General features: G+C 42.9%; 1 protein-coding gene across 1 annotated transcript; it reads right to left on the bottom strand.

Moving 5' to 3' along the window:
- Positions 1-6,012: 6,012 nt before the first annotated feature.
- LOC4325222 (cytochrome P450 734A6-like) lies at positions 6,013-9,981 on the bottom strand. The gene is made up of 4 exons (NM_001409419.1): positions 9,354-9,981; positions 8,255-8,729; positions 7,671-8,070; positions 6,013-7,592 (listed from the first exon to the last, which is right to left on the bottom strand). The coding sequence occupies exons 1-4, from the start codon at positions 9,628-9,630 to the stop codon at positions 7,116-7,118; spliced, it is 1,629 nt and encodes a 542-aa protein (NP_001396348.1). The 5' UTR covers positions 9,631-9,981; the 3' UTR covers positions 6,013-7,115.
- Positions 9,982-22,884: the final 12,903 nt, after the last annotated feature.

The raw sequence follows: 22,884 nt of genomic DNA on the forward strand, positions 1-22,884 counted from the left end.
TTGCTTGCGATAAAAGTGTGAGGCTAGTCGCATTCCTGGGGACTAGCTAAGCATGAGTAACGGGTTTTGATCGCTTGAGATAATCGGGGATAGCGCTTTGGATCGAGTCACTGGGGTATGCTTTTGGTCACCACCTTCGAGTGGTTGACGGGCATATGACAGAGTGGACTGGCAAGCTATTTTACGGTTATGTCTTGCGCTCACTATTCGACATTTCGGTTATTATAACAGAAGGTTGTCAACCGTGATCTTGGACACATTGAGGACGAGTGGCTATTTATGCGTGTATGGATCCCACTTCTCCAATAGTATGTGGTGGTCGCGTTGGACACTGGATGGTATAATACTCGGGGTGTCCACAGCTCTTGAGATCACCGTAGTCCTCCCTGTCCAGGTACGGAGTAGAGCGCGTTCTGGTAGCAATGAGCAAGCCAGTGCCTGAAGCATAGCGATAGGATTAAAGTTAAGCTTTCTAATCGACCCTGCACCACATTAAAAGATCCTATCCACCCTTTGATCTACATTTATCTTGTATCCTTGGATGAGCCTGAAGAATAGCTAAACACACATGTTCCTTATAGAAATTCGATACCTTGGAAAACTTTTGGGTGAAGTGCTACAGCGGTATATCCGTGCACTTGCAGATTTTATCTATGAACGTAAGAAATACCAACAACCTTCTCTCTGTCTCCCTCCTTGATCTGGCCGAAGGGGCAGGGTAGTGGCAGCGACGTGGCCCTCCCCTACCCTCCCTCTTCCTCCAAGATTCGGCCGGAGAGGGAGGACGGCAGCAGTGGCCCCAACATAAGATGGTAGTGGCGCGGCCCTCCCCTCCCCTCCTTATCAATCTGAGATCTGGCCGGACGGGGCAGGGAAGCGGCAATGGCCATAGCAGAAGGTGGCATAGCATTCCCCTCCCTTCTTCCCTCCATCCCTCTCCCTCCCAGATCCAGCCAAAGGGGGAGGGTGGTAGCCACAGCGGAAGAGGGTGCGGCGGAGCGGCCCTCCCCTCCCTCCCTTCCTCTCCCTCCTAGATTCAGCCAGAGGGGTAGGGCGGCGGTGGCGGCTACAGCAGTAAAGGGTGGTAGAGAGGAGGCACGTGGTGGCAGAAGAGGGCCCAAGTGGGCGGCACTGCGATGATGACCCTCTCATCGGCACACGCTGCGATGACGGCAAATTTTTTTGTTTGTTGTTTACATATTGACTTATGTTTGTCTGCATGTCAGTGCTATGGATTTGAGTATGATGTATGGATATCTGCATGCCAGTGATTGGATTTGTTTAATGGATAAAGAATTTGTAATTTGTTATTGGATTATAGTAGTAAGGGATCTAAACCCGATGGTGGGGTGGTGAGGGATTTTTTTTTTCCGCCTAGAGGACGCGTGACTAGTGCTTCAAATGGAGAGGCCGCCTGCGAAAATCCTTTTCACAGGCGGCCATCGCCTGCAAAAATACACGATTTTCACAGGCCTTTAAGTGCAGACGTGATGGATGGCCTCCTATAAAAATTTGTTTTGGCCGTTTGCAAAAGTCATTCTTCTTGTAGTGAATGACAAGGGGAAAACCTATATATGTTAACCCGGCTGATACTACCCGACAATATATTTCTGTACTCAATCCCCCAAATTAAGAATCAAACGTGATGTATTGCTTTAGAATTTTATAAAAGCAACGGTTTCGATTTTAGAAGTTTTAGGATATAAGCATAGATTTCTCAGCATACAAAACAATGTTCTTGTTAAGCATTTTGTCATTTAGAATCAAGGTTAAAATCTGCAATTGTGTGTTGTGTACACTACTGTCTTCATGACTGTTTTATATAATGGAGATTTCATTTAATTAGCAAATGAAAGCAGCAGGCCTTCTGCACCAAATTGTTTTCATGACTGTACGGAACATCGTCTTCTTTACACATTTTTGGCTTTATCTGGCAATTCCAATTCTATATGAGCTACTGTTGATTTAATATAGAATAGTGATCCTGTGATCTCCATTTTTGTAGTGACAATTCAACACTGAGGCTAGAGATACATTTTTAAATTCCCCAAGGCTAACTAAATAAATATTTTTTATATCTTTCAGATTGATTGAGCAAGAAATGAAGGTTCCTGAAGAAACATTTAGACATTTAATTGACTACACCCTCCGTTTCTAAATATTTGACACCGTTAACTGTTTTAAACATGTTTGACCGTTTGTCTTATTCAAAAAATTCAAGTAATTAGTATTAAGTTTTTTTCTATCATTTGATTCATTGTTAAATATACTTTTATATATACATATAGTTTTACATAATTTATAAAAGTTTTTAAATAAGACAAACGATCAAACATATTTAAAAAAATCAACCGCATCAAAATATTTAGGGACGGAGTACTACCTTTATCAAAAAAAAAAGTTATTTCTAACTGCATATGGAGAACTGTCTAGATGCATAGTCAGAAATGAAGTTCTTTTTTTAGGCGGAAGCAGTACAGCGCACTATACAACAATGAAAAGATTATCGGTGATCTTTAATTTCAACATAGGAGATTATTTGCAGAGGCGGAGGGCCCACACGATAGATTGGGTCAGCTGACCAACCTTTGCCACCTTGCTGACTAGACATATTAGCTAATGGGATGTATCGAAAACACATGCATTTGCTTATTTTATGTTTTTCTAAATTTAAAGTGTATTTGTGGGCTATATGCTTTGATGTCCGTATGTGTTCTCAACTTCTCATAATATATGGTGGAACCATTGTTTACTTGTCGTATTAATCGTCGTACTGTTATATATATATATATATATATATATATATATATATATATATATATATATATATATATATATATATATATAATATCATGTGTATCATAATTCACATGATTTTAATATAAATATCTTGTGTGTCTAATCCACCTAAATTTTTGGGTATGCTACGTCACTGATTTGATTATAGGTGAGTGCATAATAAGGTGTGTATATTGCCCCTAGGAGGGGAACCAGATATATTGCACAAATTAACAAACAAAAGGGACTACAGTAGAGAAAGGACAATGGATGATTTCTGGTATCAAGACACCACTAGCTTCTGTTTCTCCCCATCCCCATGGCCATTTCTGCTCACAAAATCCATCATTGAATCTATATCACCCGCCTCCAACATGCATCCAACCATTGTAAAGTCCAAATCTCTCCCTTGCTCTTATCATTAGCTTCTGCAAAGTTCCCTCTCATCTTTACACACATGCTTCAATCACATGAATGATGATGAGTCCGGAAAAGAAAGCTATATAGCTCTGCCATGATCATTGCATGCAGAAATCTAGTAACCTTGATGTGTACTTTTGCAGTATGTTGTGAATATATATGCCAAGAAAACAGAGGAGTCATTTGCAAATGCCAGCAGTGTGGTCCACCATTATTCAACCCCATGTTTTGCATAAGAGATTTGCACAACGACCCTAGCTAGCTAATGTGGCACTGAGGCTGCCCAGCACTAATTTCTCCTGAAAGCGTCCACAAATTGCTCAATTTGTTTTCATTTGTCACGACATTTGAGGCAGCCATCGTGATGGTAAAGGTGTTTCTAGCCCTCCCTGATTTCCATAAATAAAGCATGCTTTGTATGTCGGTTACCTAGCCAGAGGGAAGGTGTAGAGAAGCCCTATGATCACTAGCGACTGTTCTGCTGGGCAGTACTTAACCCTAAATAGCCTACTCTTAAAAACAGTCAGAAGGGCTTAACCCCTATATTTTGTTGGTTTATTCTAATCGTGAAGGTAATCATGAGGTGCATTGGGTGTCACATGCTCTTTATGGCACATTGTTTGGATTGTGTACAAGAAGAATACTCCTACATCTAATCATCTATGCCATCTTACTAGGATTAAGGGCAAGGATCAAGGATGGATGCCCTCTGGGCACATGCCTTCCCTTATGGGGACTAGAAACACATGGGAGCTACACATGTAGAGCTCAGCTCCTCAAAGAGAAACAAGGGTCCGGCCTTGTTTGCCCATAACATCACCATCCCTCCTCCCTCTCCCTGTCCAAATTCCATGATAAATTGCAAGCGTATATAGAACATTGAAATGGTAGCTCGATCCGCACTGTGTAGCATGTATCTTTAACTTTCAGTTTTTATATGTGACATCCTACACTTTTACCACTATGGATAAAAGTATAAAACTATGAAGTGTCACATTATATATATTACAGTCCATTACATCAGAATAATATATTGAATATATGTGCTTTAGGTTCTGTCTGAAACAAAAGAAATTCGTAGAAAGTACTGCATATGTTCAACATATGTTCAATCTTACTTGTTATTTTGGACATTGACAGAGTCAACAACACACGTCTCATCATTACGTTTTCTAATTATATTTTCATAAAATTATTAAAAATATAACCAATATTTTTTATGACAAATCTATCAATGTCATTTTTCACATATTCTATGTATAAAAACCTTAAAAATTACTTGTTACAAAGAGGCTTTACTGTAAATTAGCAAAAGTTGAATCCTTATGAAGGAGCACTAGTTTAGACTTAGGTATTCCTTTAGGCCAATCGAGCTTGGCTTTGGGATGAAGAGAAAGGTGTTTGATGGAGGCGAGCCCTTGAGGTGGGGAGAAGAGACCGGCGCTCCACTACCACCTGGTCAGTGCTGTAGTGGCTGCTGCTCTGTGCTCTGTCCACGCCTTTGCCTTTTTCTCACGATAGAGGTAAAAAAGGATCTATGCAATGCATTGCATGGCATGCAGTTGAAACTTTGATGCTGGCAGCATGCATATACTCCCTCTGTCAAAAAAAAAAAAAAAAAGACAAACCCTGGGTTTACATATCCAACGTTTGACTGTCCGTCTTATATAAATTTTTTTTATAATTAGTATTTTTATTGTTGTTAGATGATAAAACATGATTAATACTTTATGCGTGACTTGTCTTTTTAATTTTTTTTATATTTTTTTTAAATAAGATGGACGGTCAAACGTTGGATATGAAAACTCAGGGTTTGTCTTTTCTTTTTTTCGGACGGAGAGAGTACATTTTAGTACATGCCGGCATCATGCAGTTTGTGATGCAGGAACAGTATGCAGTCATGCAGATGCAGTCTGTACAACGGCACAAAGAGCAGTATGTGCCGTCTCCTTTCTCTTTCTGCTGATCAATCATTTGGAGTTTTTAAGGGTGTGTTTAGTTCACACCAAAATTAAAAGTTTGGTTGAAATTGAAATGATGTGATGGAAAAGTTAGAAGTTCATGTGTATAGGAAAGTTTTGATGTGATGAAAAAGTTGAAAGTTTGAATAAAAAATTTAGAACTAAACAAGACCAGGGCATATGATAGGTACTTGAGGGTATCTTTAGTGGAGTTATTTTACCCTGAGGCTGGTGTATGTACTACTACATCCGTTCCAAAATATAACCACTTTTAGCTACGAATCTAGACACACGGTTGTCTAGATTCATAGCTAAAAATGCTTACATTTTGAGACGGAGGGAGTAGTACTTGCAGTGTGCTACTGCTTACTACTACTAGCTGGATTCTGCAGCAGCTAGCTAGCTTGTGTCGTTGTGTGCACCACATGATTGTTTGTTTACACTCATACTTGCTGGGATTCGTCCGGGAAATTACAGTTTTCCTAGCAGCACTAGTATTCCCCTGTACGATTCTGACAGGCAATGAAAGACATTCCCCTGTACAAGGGCAGTGCAGCGCCGGCTTCATGGAACCAGGAAGCCGGCAGAATCCAGCCTGCAGAGGAGCGAGTCCTTGTGTGCTCGGGATGAAATGAATCTCTGAGCTGTTGTTTGTATGATCCAGATCCCAAGAGCAGCACAGCACCCACAGTGGAGTCCATTGCAAGCCAGGCCATAGTATTCCAGCAGCGGGAGTGTGGCTGCTTATCATGGCTGTGTTTAGTTCAGCGCAAAGTTTAAATTTTGGTTAAAATTAGAGATGATGTGACTGAAAAGTTCTGTTTAGATCCAAAGTTTGGATCCAAACTTCAGTCCTTTTCCATCACATCAACTTGTCATACACACACAACTTTTCAGTCACATTATCTCTAATTTCAACTAAAATCCAAACTTTGCGCTGAACTAAACACAACCTATCTTTCTGTTTGCTAATACGATTACAATGTGGCAGCCAGCCAGCGCAGTCTGACAAAGGAGATGAATAGTGTGGCACTGCATGGCCAAGCGTAGGACCCCAGCCCTCCTCCTCCACGCTTTTATGACGAGACGATCGAGGCCCGGTTCATCTCCGCTCAGCTCAGCTCATCGCAGCTACAGTTATGGTCCTCGGTCGGCCGCCGGCCCGCGGCTTGGCCGGTGACAGTAGACAGCTTGCCCGGAAACCGTACATCACGGATCACGCCTTGTATGCGGACATCCATGTGCTGCAAGCCTGCAACTGCATGTTGGACATTGTGATCCAGGCAGGCCAGAGCACTACTAGAGCATAGATGATGCTGTGTGTGAGTGCCAATGAATGAATGAATGGATCGATGATCAAACCTGTCCGCTTGCCCATCTGTGGCACACCATTTGTTCCCCTTCCAAGGCACTCTTAAATACGAGTACCCACTAACCAGTGTCCAGTGCCCCCATCTCTTCTTCCTTTAATGGTCTCTGCTCTGCAAGCACGAGGACCACATCTATACATACATAGAGAGGCAGATCGATCGAGCCTCTCTTCAGCATGTACTCGAAATTCAGGAACAAATGGGGACATGGCATGTGTACACTTTGCAATCTTTCATTTCATACACCAAACTGATCACCAAAACCCTCCCTCCAATCCAAGGAAGAAATCATCAAACTAGAATGCAGACAAAAAAAAATTGGGAGATACAGTCATACAGCCAGCTCAAGGCCTCTAAACTCCTATCCTAATCTAAGCTGCTGCTGCTGCTGCTGCTGCTGATGCATGGATCCTCATCGTCTGCAGGCAGGTTAATTATTGTTAGTACAGTAAAAGATGCTTCTTCTTCTTCGTTTCTTTAATTGTGAGTCATTCTCTCGCTACAACTTGGTCCTACGATCTCTCTGCTTCCCTCTTCGGATGGATAGAGAGAGTGTGAGAGCAACGACATCCTGACACTGACACGGCTAGCTGCTGGTTAGCGGGTTCATCTTTTCACAGGTTGGTTGGGATGATGAGCGGGGCCGGAAGACGATGGGCGCCCCGTACTGCGGGTGGAGGAGCATCAGCACCGTCGGCGCGTGGACGTATCTGGCCGACAACCGGAACTCGAACCGATGCAGGATGACGGCGACGGTCAGCTTCGCCTCCAGGATGGCGAGGTTCTGCCCGATGCACATCCGTGCCCCAAGGCCGAACGGTATGAACGCCGCCGGGTGCCTCGCCGCCCGGGCCACGCCTCCGGCGAACCGCGCCGGGTTGAACTGCGCCGCGTCGGGCCCCCACAGCCGCGCGTCGTGGTGCACGGCCATGATTGGGATCAGCAGCTCCGTGTCGCGTGGGATCCGCAGGTAACCGCCGAGCTCCACGTCCGCCTTGGCGCGCCGCACCGTCGCCACCGCCGGCGGGTACAGCCGCAGCGTCTCGTTCAGGATCATCCCGAGCTGCAATGCAAGTCAGCGTCAGCTCGCCGGACGCTGAGAAAATATTCGATGTCAATGCAAGGTGATCAGGTGGCTTACCGTTTTGAGCTTGGCAAGCTGCTCGCGAGAGGGGACGCCGTCAGCGCCGCAGACGTCGAGGACCTCTTGGCGAGCGCGCTCCTGCCACTCCGGGTGCATGGCGAGTACGACGATGGCCCATGTCAGGAGGTTCGACGTCGTCTGTTTGCCGGCGAAGAAGAATGTCTTGCACTCCTCGACGATGTCGTTTACTGTGATGGGGCTCACCGGTAGCGCCGATCTCTTCCCGCCGTTGCTGCTGGCGGCGGCGTTGATCATTAGACCGAGGAGGTCCTTGGCGCAGCCGTCGAGCTTCTCGTCGTCACCCGCCTCTTGCCGCCGACCAATCAGCGTCACCAGGTTCTTCCTGATCTCCTTGTCCAGCTTCCACGAGCTCGTGTTCTTCTTGGTCGGCAAGAATCTGTACAATGGCAGACACGGGATCAATTTGCTTCCATTAATTAGTACATTGCACAGTGAAACCAACAACCAGCATCGATGCATACTGAATACTAATACTAATTATCAGCCTGATCAATCATGCAGAGCAGAGGTAAATCATAAATTAAAAAGAGATAGAGAGAGAGAGAGAAATGGTTAATTACCTGTATCCGGGGATGAAGACCTTGCGGAAAGCCTCGGAGGCGAAGGCCATGAGCTGCGCCTGGAGCTTGAAGACGACCTTGCCGTCCTCGTAGCTCCGGCCGAACGCCGTTCGCGTGATGGCGTCCTCCGTGACAACCTGGAACCAGTCGGACACGTCGATCTCGACCTCGCCGGACTTGTCGGCCTCGGCCATGGCGCGCCACTTGTCGGCCATGTCGAGGACCGTCATCCCGACGCAGGGGAGGAGGAGGCGGAGGTTGTCCATGTGGAAGGCCGGCGTGAGCACCCTGCGGTGGTGGGCCCACTTGTCGCCGCGGAGGCTGACGAGGCCCTCGCCCTCCAGCTGCCGTACCATGGGGTGCGACTCGTAGCGGTCGAAGCGGTCGGCGCGCGCCAGGAGCACCTCCCGGATCAGCTCCGGGTCGGCGATGGCCAGCCGCGGCGTCGGGCCGAACCATATCAGGAACGTGGAACCTGTGGACAGAGTCCTAGTGTGAGGTCGAACGCAAATTCGCAAGCAAACAAAGCGCCCAATGATTGGGACGCCGGGCGTCATGTCACCCCACCACATCAGCAATTCAGCACCCAACAACCGCTGCTGGAGAAGACGTACGGCATCATACGTATTTCTATGAGTACTACAATTAGTATACGTATATTGATACTAGTACAATTAATCATTCGCACATAGAGATAGGGGACCGGCCGGGCGGGGCCGGGCGCAGGGAGAGCTAGAGTAAATGGTGAGGGGGATGTATGCAATTGCAAGAGAGGTCGGAGTCGGGGGGTGGCGAGGGGGAGCAGAAAGGGAGGTGTGTCTGGTCTGGGGTAGGGAATAGACCCTGGCTACCTAACCAAGCTGCAACCAGGGGACAGCGAAAACGAGAGACAACTACGGCAAACCACTCCGACAGACAACACCAGCCGCTCGACATGCCACTTAATGCTGCATGTCACCTAAAGCCGCCATCATATCGATATCATATCTCCCGGGAGCAAATCGCTCGCCCACCACCGCCACTTGCCAACGTCTTGTTCTTGGTTGTTGTTTTTGAGATAGGATTGAATTAAGAAGCAGAGGAGGTGGAGGAGGATTACCGTAGATTTTCTTCCAGTGGTGGTAGAAGGCGAGCACACGGGGGAGGACGTTGTGGGAGCGGTAGGGGGGCGGCATTGGCTTGGCGGAGGCGGCCACCATGAGCGCCACCATCTCGCGCACGCAACCCACCAGGAACCGGTATCTCGGCCCCGTGATCCCCTGCCGCGCGAAGTGCTCCTCCACCCGCCGCGGCCGCCACCACAGCACCTCCAATACCTTCACAGCTACCCACGCCGCCGCCGCGGCCGCCGCCGCCGCCCACCCCCACCACCCCATCACCTCCACGGAAGCCGAGAACAATATAATCTGTGCCTCCTGCCAACCAGTGTGTGCTCAGCCTGCACTGCAGTGAGTGAGGTGGCAGTGAGAAGCAGAAGAGAGGATGAGAGACGTGGTGTGGTGACTGGTGAGGTGGGAGGAAGGATCAAGGTGAGGGTGTTGGTTTATATAGGAAGGCAGGCGCCAGCCAGCAGTACTGCACTAGCATGTCATCATGTGTATGAAGAGGCAAAGCATTAGTACTACTAATCCTAGCCTATAACACTAATCAATCGCTTAGGCACCAAATCACGCGCAAGTGGAACAGGGCAAAATGGTAAATATGCGTTATCTTGTCCAGAAGAGAAGCCAGAGCGAGCCAGAAAAAGCCAGAGAAAAGCAGCGCCGTCGCGGGGGTGTAATGGAGGACGCGGGTCAACCCAAAATTTCCAAAACCTTTTTCCTCTGTTTTTAATTGGCCTCTGTTGTTGCTTTGGCCGTTTGGCGCCATCCTAGCTTCCCAATGCTGTGCTGCGTGTGGGCCCCGCGGCGCCATGTAGGGGCTATAGTAACGTGCAGCCAACGCGCCGGGTTCTCGGGCCTAGCTACAGGTAAGCTAGCGCCTAGCTGTAGACTGTAGCGTAGGAGAAGCCGCCGCCCGCGAAGGAGGAAGGCCTTTTTGTTACAGTGGCCTTTGTTGGGCGGAGGGTTCCATGCCTTTGCATGATGCATGTATGATCCATCTCACGATCAGATCAGATCAGCTCATCGACGTGTCATGGGCTCATGTCATCGACCATCGAGTCGACCGTGTCGTGTCATGCGCCCATGGCGCCGGCTGATGATGACGACAACGAGATTGAGAAGAGATCCTTGCGAGTTATGTGTTGGATGTAGGGCATGTTTAGTTCCCAAATTTTTTTTCCCAAAAACATCACATCAAATCTTTGGACATATGTATGAAGTATTAAATGTAAATTAAAAGAAAAACTAATTGCACAGTTAGGGAGGAAATCATGAGACGAATCTTTTGAGCCTAATTAGTCCATGATTAGCCATAAATGCTACAGTAATCTACATGTGCTAATGACGGATTAATTAGGCTCAAAAGATTCGTCTCGCGGTTTACAGGGCGAGTTATGAAATTAGTTTTCTTATTCGTGTCCGAAAACCCTTTCCGATATCCGGTCAAACGTTCGATGTGACACCCAAAAATTTTCATTTCGTGATCTAAATAGGCCCGTATTTCACGGTGCCAGATTTGCTTTGCCCCATTTTTGGGATCGATGGATTGAATGGAAGTGAAATGAAAGGGCTTCCGGCCTGTGGGTGGGGCCCTTGAGACTTTAGCTCACAAGAGACAAGGGGATCGCCGGATCGGATCTTTAGAAATTTAAAGCACTGGTTTAACGGTGGTGCTTACCCTGTCCATTTTAAAATAGGGTTTTTTTACGTATTTTTTGAAAATGTATTTAGATATTCCTTCGTTCGGATGTATTCCGAGAAACGCATAAATTTTTTTGTACTTTCAAATAAAATTTTTCATATCATTACAATATCAAATAAATGTCTGTTATCATTTTTTTAACCTAGTGCACAATCACTGCTAATAAAATTAGGTATTTTTTTAAGAAAATGAAATAAAACATCCTAGCATTTGCTCAACTAACTATAACCAATTATTACGAGGTTTAAACAATAGCAAACTCACACAGTGAGTATAAAGCCAAAGTAAACAAAACCAAAAGCAGCAACAAACTAATAAAAATCAAACAAGATAAATATCCCCAACTACTGAATTCTATTGGTAAATTTCCACCCAAAGTTGGCAAAGAGCTGCATGATCGTCGATTCAAGTTTACGACATACATATTTTATTAGCTTAATATAATCATCATGCCTTTGTACTTGAGCCTATTCCCGGAGCCAATATGTTACCCTGAAAAGAACATGCAAATAAGATTTTGAAGGTGATCTATCAAAAACCATTTCATTTCTACTAAGTCAGAGAGCCCAACATATAGCAGAAGCTCCAACAAGAATAAGTTCCTTAATTTTTTTTATTAACACCCACAAGCCAATTCCCAAATATATGAGATATACTATGTGAACGGTATAATCCAAATGAGAAGGGTATAATCAAAATGAGAACTGTATAAATCTTTAAAGAAATCTGGCAAAATGGCAATTTAGAAAAAGATGGTAAATTGTTTCATTTTTCATAAAAAACAACATCTCAAACTACCATTCCAATTCCTCCTAGCCAAATTGTCTTTTGTTAAAACAATCCCCTTAAAGAGATACCACATAAAAATCTTAATCTTAAGAGGCATCTTAAGTTTTCAAATAAACTTATTTCTCTCTATGTACCACTTTGATGAAGATTCCATCTAAATATATCATCCTCCACAGTTAAGTTAACATGCACAATTGAAGCACACAAATTATGCCATCTAATCAAGTTCTGACCAACTAATGCTCTCCTAAAAGAGACATTAAGTGGAATTATACTCATAACACTTGCAGTCGAGGAGTTTTTCCTTCTAACTATAGAATATAGCATTGGGTGTTTGTCCTTTAAAGGAGAATTACCTAACTACTTATCTTCCCAGAATCTAACTTGTTCACCATTACTAACAATCCAGGAGCCCATATTTGGAAAAGAACTTTTAACCTTTATCAAACCCGACAAAAAATGGGAATCTCCTTGTTTCCTCTCAACTTAAGTTATAGATTTAGTACCAAGATATTTTCTTTTCAAAAGATCTTGTCACATACCTTGTTCATTTATTAACTTAAACAACCACTTACTTAATAGACACTGGTTTTGGATTTCTAAATTATTAACACCAAGTCTAATTTGATCTTTAGGCTGACAAATAATATCCCATCTTGTCAATTTGTATATTCTTTTTATGTTCATCACCTTGCCAAAAGAAATGGGATATATAATAATCATTTTTTGAAGAATCCCTTGAGGAATATCAAAAAACAAAATCATAAACATAACTAAACTTGATAACATAGAGTTAATCAAAACCAATCTCCCACATACACACATTTGTTTACCCTTCCAACTACTAAGTTTTTTCTCAATTCTTTGTTTAATTGTTCACCAATCTTTATTACTAAGCTTTCTAAAATGCATAGGAATGCCAAGATATCTAACATGAAAATTTTCTAGTTTGCACCAAAAAATATTTGAATATTGCTCATCACATTTCTTTGCCTGGCCAAAGCAAAATAATTCACTATTATGAAATTTTATCTTCAGACCTGATATTTTTTCAAAAGAAGTTAAAATCAATTTCATGTTTTTAGCTTTCTGTAAGTCATGCTCTAAAAAAATAATAGTATCATCAGCATATTATAAGATAGTAAACCATCATCAACCAGATGTGGGACCACTCCAGAAATTTGACGATCAATTTTTCATCTCTTTACTAATATAGCTAACATATCAACAACTATATTAAAAAGAATTAGAGATAACGGGTCTCCTTACCTTAAACCCTTATAGGTCTGAAAATTTGATCCCACTTGATCATTTACTTTAATGCCAACATGTCCCCTTTGGATAAAATAAGCAATCCAATCACATTATTTTTGTGAAAAGCCCTTCATTCTCAAGGTTTGTTGAACAAAAGACCATTTTACTTTTATCATAAGTTTTGTCAACATCAATCTTAAAAGGTAGACCACTCTTTTTTTTGGGTGTAATTCATGTATTTTCATGAACATTAACAACCCTCTCCATAATTTTCCTCCCAAGTATAAAAGGACTAATACTCTTCTGAGCTAATAACATTAGAGCAGGTACAATAGTAGGCTATAAGCCAGGTATAAACATATTTTAAAGAGATAAAGAAAGAGAGAGAAGAGCAGTGGTCTACAGATCTGTAGCCAGCTACAGTACAGACTCCAAGACATACAGTGTGTATTGTTGACAGTCGTTATCGATCAGTTTTGACCGTCAATATTACCATAATAGAGGAGAACTAGTTATGCTTGCAATGAAAATACATGTTAGAATAATAATATTCCACTAGTATTAGGTTCACTAACCCTTTTGCAGAGAATAAACATAAAGTGGAGGAGAATCGACATCAAAACAGACGATCGATCAATCGGACGATGTCGAGAATCAGACTTATGCATGAATGGGCCAAGAACTCAAAATTGACACGATGGATTGGGCCAAAATTCACAAGTCTGTGAAAGAGAGCAAAGGAGGAGGTCACCTGCCGATTTTGGGCCAGGTCGGCCCAGCCCATGGTTCGGCCGAACCCCCCGCAGCGCCACTCGATCCAGGGTTCTCCTGGACGGCTGAGATGACTCCCTGATGACGATTGGTGGGTATTACCGACCTTTACAACCTTCACAACCGTCATTCTCAAGCTATAAAAGGAGCTCTCATCCTCACTTCACTCACACACCTTAAGCAAGAACTCTCTCATATTATTTTAAGTTAGTTTAGTATTCTTAAACTAGTGGAATAGGAAGAGTAGAAATCAGGAGTCTGGAAGCCTTCGGAAGAGTTCGGGTATGGCTCTAGTAGCTCTTCTCTTCTCTTTTGTAAGCTTTATAATATTATTAGAATACTTTTCTTTATACATTTATGGTATTGAAATACTTTCCGAGTATATGAATGCCTACTTTACATTATGTTCATGTTATACTGAATATACTGCTAGCTTATCTGGAAGATACTTTGGTGCGGGTATAATGTTTGCATATGCAATTACTCTATGTCATGACGATGATATTAGAGTAGTATCTGGTAGTTTAGGTGTGGTGTCTAGATTATGGGATATTATTATTTGGGGTTATATGCTGCGGATGAGAGGTGGGCCGCTGATGGTGACAGCTCAGTACGGGTATTCCTCCGCGCGTGTATATAGTCCTAAGTTAATTTCCTGGGGAGGGCACTCCTCCGTATTTAGCCCCGGTTGTATGGTCATGACAGGCTGTTGTACGGAACTCGACAGTCAGGGGTGGCTTCTCGAAGTACTAGGAGGGCATCGGATAGAGGGTATTAGCTAGTATATCAGATGATTAGAATGTACGTATACTATGTATATGTATACTAGAAGTATAGGAATATATTCTCTTTCTCTTTTCTTTCCACTTATCTTAGATAATTTATTATGAGAATACATAGCTTACTGCTTATGTGTCATTCTACTATTAGATTATCTTAACCCCTGCTTAGAATTTGATTATCACAAGTAACATATAAATTATTAGTCAAGTTCTCTCTACATGATCTTTCCACGGGATAAAATAAATACGATACCCATGAACTTCCCACAGGATAAAATAAATACGATACCCTTAGAATACTCTCGGGTGAAATGCTACAATGGTATATCCGTGCGCCTGCGGATGAACTTCATAACCATAATATACCAGGAGTATTTATGCGCCATTGCTGGGGATTATATTTCTAGTAATACCGTTAAGAAATACCAACATGTATGATTGGTAGGACCAGATATTAATAGTGTAGTAAGCACTATTGTATGAATTGGTTATTACATACAATTGTTGGCTTACTATAGCTAATGTAGGACCAGGTATTTCCCTTCCTCCTCTGCATCAATGTAGCCCATATTATTACTCGTGCTCATCCAAGGAGTTTTAATGCTTGCTTTCAAAAGAATGATTAGAATGTAAATACATAATTAATGTAGGTACCAGTACAATTTGTCGTACCTTTTAATTTAGTGCAAGATTTGCTAAAATATTTTTTTTTATTCACCAAGCATCAACGCTTCTACTTGCACCGATGCTAGGATTTCCTTTCTTGATACATCACCTAGTATGTAGTATCGATGCTAATATCTGAAATTGCCTTTGTAGTATATCGGTGAAAATGTACAATAGGCATGGTTAGGAGAAGTAATCTCATCTTATTATAAAGTTACAACCCGCTAAATCCTAAAGTTTAATATACAAAGATAGCACATCATCATCCACTAACAATTATTACATCTTAAACATCATGCAAAACATACTATATTATTTATAATTCTTTAATTTATTAAATTTTAACCTTTAAAATCTAAGCATATCAAACCATTATTAGATTCAAAATGTAAGCATGTTAAACCATTATATCACATAATTCACATAATATTTTAATATATCTCTCCATCTTTTTTATAATATCCTATATATCTGCATAGTTCATCTCACTTTAGTGTAGGGATGAAAACGGTCGGAAATGGTCGGAAACGGTATCATTATTTTATTATTTTTTTTGAAAATGAACAAAAACGGTCGGAATATTTCCATATTTATGAATTCATCTATTTAGTGTCAACTTCAATGCCACGCTGACAGAAATTAAAAAAAACTAAAATTTGAAAACGGTAATCATCGGTAAAAATATTATTATTATATTAGTTTTGCGGAAATGGTATCGATACGGTCGGGAAATTTCCATGCCGTTTTCACCCCTACTTTAGTGTTATTTCTCTCTTCTCCCATTAAGCCATATCACATCAATTATTTTTAGACTTTTTTTACGGAAAGTTTAACTTTCATTAACCAGAAGTTCCAGGCAAATCGCCAGAGACTAGGTTAGTTACAAACTCTGGGGCTTGCTTGACGACCAAGATCATCCAGAGGCCATGGCAAACACACCATAGGAGGCCAGACAATCGGCCACCTTGTTACATGATCTTGGCAAACAGACACAAAGAAATGATCAAATTATTACTCAAGAAAGCCCTAATCTTTTTAGGGCAGAACACCATAGGGGCTGCTAGGGCAGAACACCATAGGGGCTGCAGTCAAAATCTTGCGATGTGATTGCTCTTCTCAGATTGGCCGCACCAGTTTCAACAACAACTTTGGCCATACCAAGCTATGCCACCTTCATCAGACTATATGGTAAAATGCAAGCATTTTAGAGTTTTAAAATGCAAGTATGTCAAATCATTCTCTCACATAATTCATATAATATTTCAATGTATCTCTCTATTATTTTTTATAATACCCTATATACCTATCTAGTTCACTGACACTTAGTGAATGTTATTTCTCTCATTAAGCTATATCAACATCAATTATTTTTAGCCCTTAGATGATTAATCTGTGGTCTAAATTATGTCCTTTATTTTCTTCTCTTATTAAGCCATATCACCTCAATTGTTTTCAGCCTTCAGTTGATTAATCTATGGTCTAAATTATATTTGTCCTTTTTTTCCTCGTAAAACAATATCACCTTACTTTTACATTTGAATCATCATTTTATATAACATTTAAATTATCATAAATCACATCAACTTATGTAAGCTTATGTCGTCTAGCTATTTTACACATTATTTCTACTTATTGTTAGCATACTGAATTTCTGCAGTAACACGCTGAGTTTTACATACTACAATTATACTAGTGCTAGCTAGCAATAGAATGGAGAGACTGCTAATAATTAGAAGGTGTAGCTGTATATAGCCCACGTTAATTTGTATCTAGCTAGGTTGAATTGGACGGAATTAGCATGCTATTTTCGCTGTCCCTGATAGGGGATTAACTAATGAGTGAATTGGGATTGGGAGGTTCACAACTTCACATCATTAGTTAATGATAAACTAGCAACGTGACAAACCCTAATCTGTGTGCTTTCGATTCTCCCCTGCCTTTTTTTTCTCCCGGTAAATTGTTGCAACAGACTCCACTTCTTTGATGATCGTTCATCCTCTTTCCTGTTGATCTGTTTTGTTTGTTATAGACTAATTAAGCTCCCGGGATTAAAGGGAGCCTTATCTGCTAGTGCATTTCTTAAGTCATATTATTATTTGTACAATGAATTGTCCTCTTGTATGTACCGGCACAACAGCTCTGTGCGGTTCCTATAACTTTTACTCCAAACACCATCATAATCTCTGTGCTTTCGATTCCCCTGCCTTTTTTTTTTCTCCCGGTAAATTGTTGCAACAAACTCCTCTTCTTTGATGATCGTTCATCCTCTTTCCTGTTGATCTGTTTTGTTTGTTATAGACTAATTAAGCTCCCGGGATTAAAGGGATCCTTATATTTTATACATGGAGCCTCTTGTCTGTAGAACTCGCGGGGAGCAAAAGTAGGATATGGGAGACAAAACCTTGCCATTCACGGGTTTGACTACAAAGTCCTTCCGTGAACTGGCAAGATTGCTTTCTTATATTTTTGTTCGTACTTAGGGACACATGTTCACATAGAATAGATATACGGTATTTCCGGTAGCGGCAAGTATACGAGGTGTATCATAGAGCAAATTGCATCCAAGGTACATAAATTTGTTAAGTGGGTGTAATCTAGTGTATAAACTTGTAAAATGCTCGTTATGGTGCATGAGCTTGTTTGGTGCATGCAAAGAAAGGAGAAAAGAAAGAAAGAAAGATATATATATATATATATATATAGAATGTGTCACATCCAGTACTAGATTGTTTTTTATATGACGGAGGAAGCTATAGGTTTCCGTGTCTAACTTTGATCATCCGTCTTATTTGAAATTTTTTAATAATTAATATTTTTATTGTTATGAGATGATAAAATATGAATAGTACTTTATAAGTAACTTGTGTTTTTTAATTTTTTTTAATAAATTTTTAAATAAGACGGACGATCAAAGTCGTGCATAGAAAATCATGACGGCACTGACGGCACTTAAAATGAGACTAAAATGAGACAGAAGGAGTGTATTTATATCTAGCTACTAGTGAGCTAGCGGTACCAAGATGTTCGATATTGGAGAGATCGATCTGTGCTCAGCTGGTTTGCAACATTTATGTGTCCCCAGTGATGGTACAAAGCTGCAGGCTCCCGTTGCCCGTAGCATGATTGGAGAAAAACAGAGAGGCGTGTATGTACGCATGCTTGCCATGTTGCCTAAAAACTTTGTAGTCTCCAAACCAACAGGGATGGATGGACGTCTATATGTGCTAGGGCCAATGAGATGACTTTGCACAATAATGCCCAACTGGCATTGCTGGTTGTACATCACCACACACCAGCTAGCTGAACCAGTGAGCCGGTCTCCCCACTACACTGTCACCTGATGTGCTGCTCACTCTACTGGTTTGGTCCGGCCATTTCTGCTCTCTCTGCTACTATAACTAGAGCTGCAAATCATTAGCACCACTGCCACTCTACCCATGTCATGCACATGTTACATACACAATCATTTATTCAGAAAATTCACTCTCTGTTTTTCTTTTTTGGCAGAGTGTAGTACTCCTATGTGTCATCAATTATCAGATGGATGAACAAGATCCACGTTCTCAAAAAAATGAACAAGATCCAGGCATGATGGATCAGTGTCGCATGAAAAGCTGTGCCGTGAGAAAGTGCCAAAGTTTCCTTCTGGGCACTGTGCGATCGATGGGAGGAGGTAACTAGGGCAATTGAGCCGACGATGGATTCTAATCTCTCGGGTGGACGTCCACCTATTTCTTGCATGCCACCTAAATGATTATGAAAAAAATTTAAAAAAATTCACAAGATAGGTTAATATGTAATATATCACTTCACGAACATGCAAGTTCAAATTCGACTTCTACAAGTTGTAATGAAAATAACAAATCAAACTCTAACTAGTATACGTATATTCACAGTTAAATTTATTGTTTTTGTTACAACTTGTAGAAGTCGAATTTGGATTTGCATGTTTGTGAGGTGATATATTACATATTAACCTATCATGTCAATTTGTTTGAAATTTTTTCATAACCATTTAGATGACATGCAAGAAACGGGTAGACGTACACCCAGTGTTTAAAACAGTTTTCCCACTGGAGCCCTGGAGGCCAGGGCAAACATCAAAACATGCAGATGCATTGCTGTTGCTGTTGCTGTGTGGACTGATCAGCGGTCTAGCTAGCTGGGAGGAAAAGACTTGACATGGAATCGGAGGAGCAGGGTCAGGTCCAGGTTATCTACCCGTGCCTGTTTATCGATGTTTCTCTGCTGCTGCATGCTGACCTATCACGCACTATGCAACAGCTACATTGCCATATTTAAAAGTGGTAAATAGTTAAATATCTCGCTAAACCAAACCTAACTAGTAGAAATATTATTGAGGTATGGAGAATGTGGAGATTCTGAATTTTTTTTACTATTTGGCCCTTCTTCAAAAATTATTTTAACAACTACAAACATAGCTGAATGCATAGGCACGTACTGCAGATTGTATTTGAAACATTTAGGTCATTCATAGTGCTCCTAATTGACGAGTTTTCTTCTCTATCCACACAGGCAATGTTGAAATTAATAGTTGGGCTAAGACCTATTCGAAGATTAATTTTTTGGAAAATCACAAAAGCCCACCTCATGGGATGACATGCACGTGGAGTTTAGTACCACATTACTTATTCTAGTAGAGAGGGACCTCCTTAAAAGGGAGGATGCCCTCCTAACCACTTGAAGCATGTGTGGTGGAGAGAAGAGGGGAAACACACGCGCGCGCTCGCCTGGCCTGGCAGGCGCGTGTGCACGACGTACGCGTCGAATGGTCCACAAAATTGGCTCCTCACCCTTGCGCAGATGCAGCCTCCTTTTGCAGTTTTGTTTTGCTGCAGGAAATTCGGATTTGTTTTGTTTTGGAAACACTCCGAAAAATCCGGTGCGTGAAAACGGCGTGGAGTCTGGATAGGTTATGCGCGACTTATCCGATTCGGTTTACGCGGGCGCCCTGATCAGGCGACCTATCTCTATATAAACTGAGCCGCCGCCTTCACGCAACACACACGAAATCAATCTAGGGTTCGCGCGACTTATCCGGTTCGGTTTACGCAGGCGCCCTGATCAGACGACCTATCTCTATATAAACACATGTTAAGACAGCTTTTCTTAATGGAGAGCTGGATGAGGAGATCTATATGGATCAACCTGATGGGTTTGTAGTTGAAGGTCAAGAAGGCAAAGTGTGCAAATTGTTGAAGTCTTTGTATGGTCTGAAACAAGCTCCTAAGCAATGGCATGAGAAATTTGACAAAACATTGACATCTGCAGGCTTTGCAGTCAATGAGGCAGATAAATGTGTGTACTATCACCATGGTGGGGTGAGGGAGTTATTCTGTGCTTGTATGTTAATGATATACAGATATTTGGGACAAACCTTGAGGTGATAAATGAGGTTAAATCATTCTTGTCTCAAAATTTCGATATGAAGGATTTGGGAGTAACTGATGTTATCTTAAACATTAAACTAATTAGAGGTGAGAATGGGATTACACTCTTGCAGTCCCATTATGTGGAGAAGATCTTGAATCGCTTTGGCTACATTGATAGTAAGCCTTCTCCAACACCTTATGATCCTAGCTTGTTGCTTCGCAAGAACAAGAGAATTGCTAGGAATCAACTGGTATACTCCCAAATCATTGGCTCGCTGATGTACCTAGCTAGTGCAACTAGGCCTGATATCTCCTTTGCTGTGAGCAAGTTGAGCCGGTTTACCTCTAATCAGGGAGATGATCACTGGCGTGCGCTTGAGCGAGTAATGCGCTATCTGAAAGGTACTATGGAATTGGGGCTTCACTATACTGGGTATCCTGCGGTACTGGAGGGTTATAGTGATTCTAACTGGATCTCTAATGTGGATGAGATCAAAGCCACTAGTGGATATGTCTTCACACTGGGTGGTGGTGCTGTTTCATGGAGGTCTTGCAAACAGACCATTTTAACGAGGTCAACCATGGAAGCAGAACTGACGGCACTGGATACTGCTACTGTTGAGGCAGAAGGGCTGCGTGATCTATTAATGGATCTGCCTATTGTTGAAAAATCGGTGTCGGTGACATGGGACCGGAGGTATCTTGATTAGAGGTTTGGGGCAGCTGCGGTCACCCACGTGGCCTGACCCCCTCGGGGGGGTCGGGCCCGAGGGTGATGTGGCCGCCCCTCCCTCTGTCTCCCCGAGGGGTCGGGCCGCTCCCGTTTCGGCCCCGAGGGCTGGGGCGCCCCGACCCCCTGTGGGTTTGGCGCCACGTGTGTGGGTTAGGTGAGCACAGCGGCGCTCACCTAACCGCGTTTATTGCAGGTTGGACGAGCGCCCCACGCCGCATTTAATGCAGCGCAGCACAATCGTTCGGTCCGTGACAGGTCACAGTGTGTGACCGGTCACAGACCGGTCAGATCGCGGGTTAGGTGGCGACAGGCGGCCTTTCGCACGCCTCGCCCCGTCCCGTCGGAATGATGAGAGCCTCTAGGCACTCGTCCCTAGACGGAGCCGGCGTGCTAACTCCTGGAGTTAGCACGTCAGTCCCGGCTAGATTCATACCAGGCTTCATCGCAACCATTACAAGGAAGTCATTTTATGAAGAAGGGCTGACGCGTGGCATGCTAAACTGACGCGTGGTAGACAAGAATGATCGGTTTTGTGACTGGTCTGACGCCGGTCACGTCATCGGCAGACAACCATGCTCCCACGTTGCGCCTGCTTCCGGCGGAGTGGAGGTAGGTATGTCCGATCCCATCGGAGGGTCATTCGAACAGCAGCCATGGCAAATCTCCGCCCATTAATGAGGGAGTAACAGGGAGATCCCCGGTGTCAGGCGAGTGATGACGCTGGGCCTCACTCAAAGACAAGCTGTGATTTAGCTTCCAGGCGAAGGCGCAAGCCAGTCTTTTGTTTTTTGGAAGATAGGGTGAGTCCCCACCCAAAAGAAGAGTAGGTAAAAGTGGTGCATGTGGTATCCCCTTGAGATATAAAAGGAGGACCTTGCCTACTTAGAAGGAAAGGAGGAGGGAGCTGGTAAAAGGAAGAGCGGAGCTCGTAGAGGAGAGAAGGAGTGAGAGGGTCTCTAGAGTTTGAACTCTCTTGCTCTCCAGCTCTTTGTAACTCCTTCATACACAGATCCACCAGAACACAGGAGTAGGGTATTACGCTTCTCAGCGGCCCGAACCTGTCTACATCGCCCGTGTCTTGCGCATTTGCTCTCTCACGAAACATTCCACAGATCGAGGGCTTAGAACCTCACCTAGCGCCCCCGGCCGAACCGGCAAAGGGGGGCCCGCGCGGTCTCCCGGTGAGGAGCCCCACGCTCCGTCAACCGGTGCCGGCTATCCTTATGAACTGTGACAATCAAACGGTAATTGTCAAAGTGAATAGTTCTAAGGATAATATGAAATCGTCTAGACATGTGAAAAGACGATTGAAGTCTGTCAGGAAATTGAGAAACTCCGGAGTTATAACGTTGGATTATATCCAAATAGCTAGAAACCTGGCAGATCCCTTCACGAAGGGACTACCACGAAATGTGATAGATAATGCATCGAAGGAGA

This window comes from Oryza sativa, chromosome 1 (genome assembly GCF_034140825.1).
Source record: "Oryza sativa Japonica Group chromosome 1, ASM3414082v1".
Taxonomy (NCBI): Eukaryota; Viridiplantae; Streptophyta; class Magnoliopsida; order Poales; family Poaceae; genus Oryza; species Oryza sativa.